The sequence below is a fragment of the Arvicola amphibius genome, chromosome 4, assembly GCF_903992535.2.
Source record: "Arvicola amphibius chromosome 4, mArvAmp1.2, whole genome shotgun sequence".
NCBI classification, from domain to species: domain Eukaryota; kingdom Metazoa; phylum Chordata; class Mammalia; order Rodentia; family Cricetidae; genus Arvicola; species Arvicola amphibius.
Genome location: NC_052050.1, coordinates 23,264,436 through 23,274,217, shown reverse-complemented (window position 1 = coordinate 23,274,217; position 9,782 = coordinate 23,264,436). Strand labels below are relative to the sequence as shown.

General features: G+C 55.3%; 1 protein-coding gene across 2 annotated transcripts; it reads left to right on the top strand.

Moving 5' to 3' along the window:
• Positions 1-402: 402 nt before the first annotated feature.
• Ppp1r1b (protein phosphatase 1 regulatory inhibitor subunit 1B) lies at positions 403-9,766 on the top strand. 2 transcript variants are annotated; one of them, XM_038328085.1, is made up of 7 exons: positions 403-859; positions 2,199-2,259; positions 2,516-2,538; positions 2,838-2,913; positions 7,044-7,232; positions 8,917-9,039; positions 9,120-9,766. In XM_038328085.1, exons 1-7 carry the CDS (start codon positions 779-781, stop codon positions 9,167-9,169), a joined length of 603 nt encoding a protein of 200 aa, XP_038184013.1. In that variant the 5' UTR covers positions 403-778; the 3' UTR covers positions 9,170-9,766. The 2 variants fall into 2 exon arrangements, with proteins under 2 accessions (XP_038184013.1, XP_038184012.1); XM_038328084.1 differs by having other exon boundaries at positions 7,044-7,247.
• The last annotated feature ends 16 nt before the right edge of the window (positions 9,767-9,782 follow it).

The window sequence follows — 9,782 nt, the reverse complement described above, 5'->3', positions numbered from 1 at the left end:
CCCCGCACACCTCTCTTACACTCGCTTTCTAGGACACCCCCATTCACAGCGTGACATGCTGGCACTCTCTTCTCGACCTCACAGGCCTCCTTTGAAACTCCACTTCGGGTGCTCCCGAAGTGGTTAAGACCAGAGTCCCGGCTCCAGCTGCCCGTGCCCCTCCCCTTAGCCTCACGGCTGGACTCCATCAATAATGCAAGACCGAGTTCTGGGGAGACGGCAGGGGGCCCCCTGGCCGCTCCCCGGGCCCTGGCTCTCACTCCACACCCTCCTCCCATCCCCGGGAGAACACGCTTCTCGATGCTCATTGGCCGCTTTCTCCTAAGCCCTCCCTCCGAGTGCCTGGGCGCCAGTCCCTGGCGGAGGGGACGGGCTGGGACCCCAGGGTTGGGACCTGTGGGGTTCAGCCAGCAGAGACAGAGGTGCAGAGAGGAAGAAGGTAGAGAGAGGGTAGACAGAAGCTGGTGGAGCGAGGCCGAGGGCAGCCCACCCAGACCCGCGGAGAGCGCAGGCCGGGAGCAGGAGTCCCGCGCCCCAGCCGAGTAGCGGGCAGCGGAGGCGCGGGCACCGCGAGCCCGGGGCAGGGGACGCCGAGCCGGGCGCTGCAGGCGATCCCCGCGGTCCAGCACTCCCGATCGTAGTGCGTTCTCCTCACGGGTCGTGGGATTTTCCTGGGTGCGGGGACAGCGCTCCTCCTCCTCCGAGCAGCACGCGCCACCCGCAGCTCCGGACAGCGAAGCAGGGATCAGCCCAACACCCGAGGTGCGCACAGCCGGCCATGGACCCCAAGGACCGCAAGAAGATCCAATTCTCGGTTCCCGCGCCCCCCAGTCAGCTCGACCCCCGCCAGGTGGAGATGGTAAGGGGGCCGCGCCCCATCCGCGTAGCGCCCTCAGCACACATCCCCGCGCAACCCAGCTGTTCTCTTGCTGGACCCCGCCTGGGTTGCTGCCCGGCGCCCCGCAGGGAGGGAAGTTCGCTGGAGACTCCTAGCAACTTTTCCCTGGCCCTTTGAGCCGATCTTGGGCGGGAGAATTCAGGCAGTGGGCGTCCGGAGACAGTCCGCTCGTGGGACTGCCCTTTTGGTCCTTACATAGCCCCGCTAGGTTCTTCCTTTTCCCACGGCGACCAAGTCACTGAGGTGGCACCCCCAGAAACGCACATAACTCAAGCGTCCGAGGCTGTCATTTCAACTTCATGGTCTAGATGACCACAGTTTAACCCTCTAGGCCTGGTCTGGGCTCCCCAGAACCTTGTTTTGACTACTTTCTGCTATCAGAACCTAGGGACGCAACCCCAGGGAGGCGAACAGTCTTACCTTCCTTGGAGTTTTGGAGACCTACAAAGCCAGGGGGAGGTGGTGGAGGCAGAGGTCTGTACTCCACAACCTAGCAAGGACACTTGTTGCTGAGATGCCACGGGCTCGGAAGAGGGCAGTGAGCATTGGGCAAAAACCCTTCTTGGGGTATTTGGGTGGGGTGGGCTGAAGCCTGGGCCTAAGTAGCTTTTGGCAGCAACTGCTTCAACTTCAATTACCTAGTCCTCTCCTCATTTCCCTGGAGCTTAGAGGGGACCTAATTAACTGACAGTTGCTCTGATTGCCAAGCCAGGGGTGGGCAAGGAGTACAGTTTTACATTTTTTCATGAGAACTGGGTGAAGAATCCCACAGCTTGAGAAAGACTGCTAGGAGCCCAGACTCCACCCTTCAGAGACTCCAGCAGACCCCTGGGTGTCTAGGGCGCAGGTGAGGATGGAGGTGCCTGCAGTCCTGGGCTCAGACCTCACAGCCAAGTCCAGCTGCTTTGGAGCCCTTAAGCTGACCTTTGCTGGGTAGGGTCATAGGTACCTCCTATGTTGCTCAAGCTGCTGGTAGGAGCTATAACCAGCTTTATCTTCTAGAGAAGTTTCTGTAGTAGCTGTGGAGTGGGGCCACCTGGGCTAGGAGGCAGGGGATGGGTTTTCTAGTCTTTTGGGACCCAGTGTGCTGTGTGACCTTGAACAAGCTGCCCAACCTCTCCACGCCTGGGACTTTTCATCCCTGTAAAACAAAGGGACCGAGTGAGTTGAGTGAGCTCTAGCTGCCTTTGATTCTCAGGCTCCCTGAGGACTCCAAAGCCTTGCATCCAGCTGGCGCTGGGTGAGGGTAAGGGGCCCAATACAGTGTTCTTCTTTCCTTGCTTCCTCCATCCCCCACTAGATCCGGCGCCGGAGACCGACCCCTGCCATGCTGTTCCGGGTCTCAGAGCACTCTTCTCCAGGTAGGGCCCATCCCCTGCCCTCTACCCCAACTCTGGTGCCTTTTCGGGGTTCTCCCAAGAGGACACACTGGAGACTGGAGGCTGAAGACCTGGAAGGCCCACTCTGCTGGGTCGGTTTACTGTATTGGCACCTGTTGGCACCAGGAGGGAAGGGCACACTTCTGCTGCCCCAATGACAGACTTTCGGGAAAGTAACATGATTCTTTTTCTCTTCCCCCTCCATCATGGTTGGTGTACACCTGGTGACCTCGCTCAGAGGAGGAGGCCTCCCCACACCAGGTGAGTTTCCTGGGACTCAGGGTACGACACTTAGCCGGGCTCTCGGGGTGGGGCAGACTGCTGCCCGCAGAGCCTGGCCGGCTCAGGACTTATTAGCATATCAATTGCAATTCCCTGGAAAGTCCTTGCTCTGAGTGAGTGTCACCTTTTCTCTGAGCGGGGTGTGGTGGGGTGTCCAGGGTCTTGCTTTACTTTGCTTGGCCCAGGTGTCCCATGCTCAGCCAGCTGTGGGGGGTTTGTGCCACTGGAGAGAGGGCAAAGGGAAGGGGTAGCCTGTTTCAATTGCCTCTTCCCTGCAGAGGACCTTGGGAGAAGGGCACCACCCGAAGTCGAAGAGATCCAACCCCTGTGCCTACACTCCCCCCTCGCTGAAAGGTACTAATCCCACCCCTCCATCTTTTTTGTGGTCTGGAGCCCTGCAGCTGGGCTGATGTAGGGGAGGAAGAGGACCTGTAAGCTGGTGTCACCAAATCCCTGCCTGATGCAGGAGACTTTCTTAGGTTCCCAGAGGCAGGGAAAGGGCAGCGGTTGTCTTAACGGTAGGTTGAGGGTGTGGAAGGGAAAGCAGGCTAGCCCCACAGGATGACAAGTGAAAGCCTCCAGAGGTGTCTCTCCAAATGGCCCCGTGCTCACCCCCTGCTTTCCCCTCTGGCTCCACTCCCACCCCTGTGCAGGTCTGCATCCTGGACTCTCCCTTGACTGCTTTGCTGTGCAGATTAAAAGGTGTCGTGCCAGGTCTCATTGGTGGCACTGGAAAAAGTAAGATGAGGAAGATCGGAGGCTCACAGTGTAGCTCAGTGGTAGAGCACTTGATTGACATGCGGAGGACAGCATTAGGTCACTGGAGAGATGGCTCAGGGGTTAAGAGCACTGACTGTTCTTCCAGAGGACCTGGATTCTATTCCCAGCATCCACATTGCAGTTCACAACTGTCTGTAATTCCTGTTCCAGGGGACCCAATGCTCTCACACAGACACACACGCAGGCAAAACACCAACGTACATAAAATACAAATAAATTATTTAGCCGGGCAGTGGTGGCTCACGTCTTTAATCCCAGCACTAGGGAGGCAGAAGCAGGCGGATCTCTGTGAGTTCAAGGCTAGCCTAGTCTACAAAAGCTAGTTCCAGGATAGGCTCTAAAGCTACAGAGAAACCCTGTCTCAAAAAACAAAAAACAAAAGGACAGCATTAGGTTACAGCCATGATACTGATTTTTTTTAACAAGTCAGTCTGGTGGCACAGAGGTCTGTAACCTCAGCATTTTGGAGACAGAGAGGCAAGCAAGTTTCTGTGAGTTCAAGGCAAACCCGGTCTATAGAGACAGCGTCAGGCCAGCCAGAGACCCTGTTTCAAAAAAAATAAAATAATAAAAAAACACTCAGAAACAAAGACAAAGCTTCCCACCATACTTGGTGGCTCGTACCTGTAATTCTTGCACTTGTGAGGCAGAGGCAGGAAAATTGCTATGGACGCAAGGTCAGCCTGGACCGCACTGTCAATGCCAGGCCAGCTAGGACAACACAGCAAGACTGGGTCTCATAAGGAAATGAAAAATGAGTGATTTGCTTTCTGGACCCTTGTCTCTAAGGATCAGGGAGAGTCTGTCGAAGGGACAAGGCTAAGGTTCCTGCAATCAACGGCCAGAAGACGCAGGCAGAGGAAGGAGATGTGCAAAGGGCTGGGAAGAGTGAACCAGGATTTCAGGGACAGCTGGAGACCTGGTTTCTGGCCAGGGAGCTGTGGGAGATACACCTTACGGAGGGGCAGGTGCAGGTGCAAAGGAGCATGCCAAGGGCCTCTTCCTAACTAGGTGCCAGTTACCTGCCACCCGCTCTGGAGGCCTTCCTGCCTGGCGGTCCCTTCTCCTCAGAGGGGGTGGGGGGATGGTGTGCCGAGACCCCCTTGGATAGGTGGGTTTAGTATGGTTTGCCAGAAGCTGTCAAGGTCAACACCTGGCAACCCTCCTTCCAGGACTGGGGACAGAGGAGAGAAGCTGGAGGCCTGGAGGAAGGTATAGGTGCTTGGCTTCTCCTGGAACAGGAAAATCAAGGGAGGAAGCTGCAGCAAGTGGCTTCCTGTAGGGACTTCTAGAAGGATTTAAAGCAGGCATGAAGACAAGTCATGACAGAGGATGGAAACTTGGCCTTGAGACTGGGGAGCAGTGTGCTTACACAATGCGCACAAGGCCCTGGGTTCCATCGTCTATACCTCAGTAGCCAAGGGTGGCCACACACACACACACACACACACACACACACACACACCTGTAAGCCCTGAGTGCTGAGGGTCAGAAGTCCAAGGTCATGCTCAGTGATTTGGTGGCTAACTTGGAACACATCAAAACACTGTCTGAAGATTATCTGCCTGGTCTCCACTCTAGGCTGGCTGAATGTGAGGAGGAGGGCAGCCCCCGCCCCTGTGTCTTCTGGGGAAGTGTGCTGCAGATGCAGGCCAGGGTCTGACACACTAAGCACACACAATGCTGAGCTGTACCCCCAGTTCAGTCCTCCCTGGCTGTGGTTCTGCACTTTGGGAGTGTGCTGAGGTAGGAGTTTAGGGTCAGGAAGTTTCTTGGGTACTAAAAGATGACCAAAGATGTACCTACCCAGCTTCTGGAAGGGGCTAAGTCTAAAGGGTCCAGGTAGGGAGAGGCAGGATATGGAGTCAGGAGAGGGCTGTACTGGGTGGGGTTCTTGATTCTTGGGAAGGAAGACAGGGTAGGATCCCAGACATGGAGAGGTAAGGGGAGAGATGGTGTGGTAAGGAAAGAGGAGATTCTAGAAGGTCCAGCAAGGCATGAGAGACTGCGTAAGGCATACAGGATCTCACGGGGTGCCCGCATGGGTACTGCATACATCTATCATCACTGTGGATCACGAACCAACTCTCCTCCCCCTCTTCCTCCCCCGACTGCCTGCCTGCCACCTCCTCTCCCCCAGTCCAGAGGCCTTTCTGTACGGAGATGGTTCTGTTTGGCAAGCTTAGCCCTTTCTGGGCAAGGGCAAGTGTCTGGCAGGGTTTGGGTTTTGTAGGGCAGGATTCAAGAGCCCTCCAGGAAGGGTGAACAGCATTAAGCCTCAGGGGAGCAGGGGTGGGGGGTGTAAAGGGTGCTCCTAGGTCAAGACTCTCTCAGTTGGCTCAAGGTGAAACTTTGCTGGGTCCCCAAGGCCAGGGTAGGGCAATTTATTGCGATTTTATTGCCTGGGTAGCTTGCCCACAGCCAGAGAGGGAAGGAGGTAAGTTTGGAGCTGAGGCAGGGCGGGGCATGGGGAACACACAATGCACCCTCTGTGCCTGTCCCTGAGTTGGCAGGAGTGCTGGGCCCTGCTAGCTGCACCGGAGGTTTCCAGCCTACCCCCTGGGCTGCTAAGGGGAGGGGCCACTGTTGGATTAAGTAGCCAGGAAGCACTGACCACTGAAGAGTCTAGGCTGGGGCTGTGAACTGAACCTAATGCCTCACCTGCTCTAGAATCCTGATAGCCCCTGGTCTCTTGCTGACTCTGCTCCAGTGTTTTGTGTTGTTTTGTTTGTGGGGGTTGTTTATGTAGCCCAGGCTAGATTAGACCTCACTATGTAGCTGATGATGCATTTGAACTCCCAATCCTTCAGCCTCTGCCTTATGGGTGCTGCAATTACAGGCCTCTACTAGGAACAAAACCCAGGGCTCTGTAGATGCTAGCTAGGTAGGTAGGTAGTCTACCAAGTGATCTACATCCCAGTCCCTCCATTTTAGTCTCAACCTGACAATGTTTCTTCAAACCTTGTCATTCCCCAGAACCCCCAGCCCATCCCTTCCTCCCCCTTCCCCCACTTTCCATCTTTGGGAAACCGCCCACACTGTTCCTTTCCTAGGTTGCATCTGAGCAGGTCTTCGTGTGGTGGTGGGGTGTTGCTACTTTCTGGGTCACCGCAGAGGGAGCTGGGAGATTAGGGATATGGGTCAAGACTGAGGGCTGCATCTGAATGGTCCATTTGTCCAGCAAGGATTTTACTGGCTGCAGAATGCTGTGACCTCAGGCTCAGGACCGTTCCCGCTTAGGGGGCCTGGGGAAAAGGTGCAGTGTGGTATCTAATGCTGGGCAGTACTGGGCAGGGAGGCACAGCAGGGTGGATCCTTGTGAGCCATGTCAGGGAAAATGGCCGTGGCCCATGGGCCAGGTACCTTCTGCCTGGGGTTAGCCCTGGTAGACGCTCTCCAGGACTGAGCACCTGACCGTGTAAGCTCCCTGGCCAGAGAATGTTATGCTGTTGCTGTACCAGCCTGGTCTTGCCCAGCCAGGTGCCCTGTGGTGTAGGGGAGTTTTCTGGTGCCAGTCTTGCTGGGGGGGGGGGCAGCATCTTTGGAACAGCTTAAGAACCAATCAGATCAAATGTACCCCCTGTTGCTCCCACCTTGGTTTGACCTCCCAGTGGATTGAATTGGGGCCCCTTAGGTTGCATGCCTGGGCTGCTCCTGCAGTCTGACTGACTTGACCTTCGGGGGGGGGGGTTCCCCTCTACCAGCTGTGCAGCGCATTGCTGAGTCCCACTTACAGACCATCAGCAACTTGAGTGAGAACCAGGCCTCGGAGGAGGAGGATGAGTTAGGGGAGCTTCGAGAGCTGGGGTTCCCAAGAGAGGATGAAGAAGAGGATGAGGATGAAGATGAAGAAGAGGATGAAGAGGAAGACAGCCAGGCAGAAGTCCTGAAAGGTAGCAGGGGAACCGGTAAGCGGAAGGGGCCAGGGTCTATGGCTTTCGCTATCATGGGTCAGACACAGTTCGTCCACACCTATGCTGTGATGTCCTCCTATGGCCAGCTTCAGAGAGTGGGCACCAAAGCCTTGGCTAGTCCTTCACCTGATTAGGCGCTCCCCACTGTTCATCGCTAAAAATTAAGGCAAGGCACGGATCAATTGAAGCTAGATCCCAGAAGCACTTCCTGTTCACGGAAGCAAATTGTGAGGAGGTTCAGGGATACAGAGAGAGCGGTATTCCCTTCCCCTCATTTCTGAATCCTGCTGTGCTTCAGGAGGCTGGCTGACCTGCCCTCTCCAGGACCCTTGAGACTGTCCTTCCTAGGATGGGGTGGGAGAGTGCCCTCTAGTGTCCAGATGTAGAATCAAAGATTTAAGAACCAGTCTGGTCTGCACCCTTTAACCTCAGCTGACTGGAGATAAGGCACCTAATACCTAACAGAAGGCTGCAGAGCCAAAAAACCCACAGAAGCTACTGACACCCAGACATCTGGGCAAAGACCTCCCCCCCACACACAAACATGGTTACAACTTCCATACCTGGCTACAGAAGGCTATGCTATGTCTATCTCACCTGGTGCAAACATTAAACTTTTTGCACTGGTTTTTGGATCTTTCTCCTCTTTTTCCTTCTCCTCCTCCTCCTCCTCCTCCTCCTCCTCCTCCTCCTCCTCCTCCTCCTCCTCCTCCTCCTCCTCCTCCTCCTCCTCCTCCTCCTCCCCTCCTCCTCCTCCTCCTCCTCCTCCTCCTCCTCCTCCTCCTCCTCCTCCTCCTCCTTCTCCTCTTCATTTTTTTTTCAGACAAGGTTTCTCTGTGCAACAGCTCTGGCTGTCCTGGAACTCGCTCTGTAGACCAGGCTAGCCTTGAACTCACAGAGATCTCCTGCCTCTGCCTCCCCAGTGCTGGGATTAAAGGTGTGCGCCACCACCGCCCAGCTTGGATCCATTGTTTACGGGAATGACGAGCAGTCTCCCGCTTACAGTGGTCACTCCTTGGGGCCAGACAAGACAACTTGGGTCTCCTCTCTGCATCTTTGGCTGTGTGGGTGTGAGAGGGCTCAAGGGCTGAGAGCAAGCTCCCTCGGAGACCCTCCCCACAGGTGGAAAATTGATGAGAGATGCTCTCTTAGGAAGGGGAAGAAGTCCCTGGGTCACATGACTGGACCACCAAGGAGCAACATCTATTTCCAGCACTTCTGAGTGATTCAGGGTACCAGTTCTGGGCCTCTCGAGAGGCTCCCTTTTCCCCCTTTTTGTTTGTTTGTTTGAGGTAGGGTCCCATGCTGCAATCCAGGTTGTCCTGAATCTTAACTATGTATCTCAGGCTGACCTTGAACTCAAAGCAATCCTCCTGCATTAGCCCCCTGACTGCTGGCATTACTGGCATTAGCCTCCACATCAAGTTTCCCGGTAGGTATAATCTTATTTAAGGTAATCTACACCTCTCTTCTTATATATTTTCTTCGGAAAAGTGCCCATGAGCTAAGTCACATGGCCAGTCATAGGGAGTGTTGTCCAGTCCTGTGTTCGACCCATTATGCGATGATGTCTCAGAAGCTTGGCCACAAGCCACCAGACGTCACTTGTGCTGCAAGGCGCCAGATGGGCACTTAGCCTGTGTTTGTATGCCCTCTTTTCCAGTGGGACAGAAGCTAACTTGTGGCCAGGGTCTGGAGGGGCCCTGGGAGCGCCCGCCTCCTCTGGATGAGCCCCAGAGAGATGGAAGCTCTGAGGACCAAGTGGAAGACAGAGCAGCACTAAGTGGTGAGTGTTTGGACTGTGAGGTGGGGAGGTGGATGGAAACCACGGAGCCAGTTTTTGAGTCCTCTCTACTTGTCTTTTAGAGCCCGGGGAGGAGCCTCAGTACCCTACCCACCCTGAGCCTGGCACATAAGCTCAGAAGCCTGCATCTCCAGGAGGAAGTGCTCCCCAGAAACCCACTCTGTCCCCACCCTACTTTGTACCTTTCTTTCACCTGCTAGGGCTGCGGCTTCTGACTTATAGAAGACTAAGGCTGATCTGTGTTTGCTTTGGCTGAAGCCCAGAGTCCCTGATGCCTCTCCCTGCCAGTCATTCTTCTATTTACCCGGTGGGAGGGGGGAGGTGAGAGAGTCCACACTGGAAAACTCAGAAGGCCAGAAACAAATTATTCACCTTTCACAATTCTCCTCTCCAGATCCACTCCCCTGGGCACAGGAGACCCACAGGGCAGGACCCTAAGATCTGGGGAAAGGAGGTACCGAGAACCTGCAAGTGCCCTGAAATCTCCGCTGTCCCTGTCCCCTCTTCCTACGGGGGTGGGCTTTGAGTCTCCACCCCTCTCACAGACTCCTACCAGGGTTCAGGTCTCAGGCATTCTTTCCCACAGCCTCAACATTTTGGATGTCATCCCCTATTGTCCTGTTTCTGCTGGGTGCTTGCAAGTTGGACTGGCAGAGGCTGCTCATTGCGTTTCATTTGTGCTTTGGTGCCAGGAATGCCACTTAGTATATGTCCTTAGAGAGGCC

Excerpts from the sequence above, each read along its gene's own strand:
- Ppp1r1b (XM_038328084.1), top strand. The coding sequence starts at position 779 with ATGGACCCCAAGGACCGCAAGAAGATCCAATTCTCGGTTCCCGCGCCC. Across the intron at positions 2,260-2,515 it reads CTCAGAGCACTCTTCTCCAG|AGGAGGAGGCCTCCCCACAC; the intron begins GTAGGGCCCATC and ends GACCTCGCTCAG. Across the intron at positions 7,248-8,916 it reads GAAAGGTAGCAGGGGAACCG|TGGGACAGAAGCTAACTTGT; the intron begins GTAAGCGGAAGG and ends CCTCTTTTCCAG.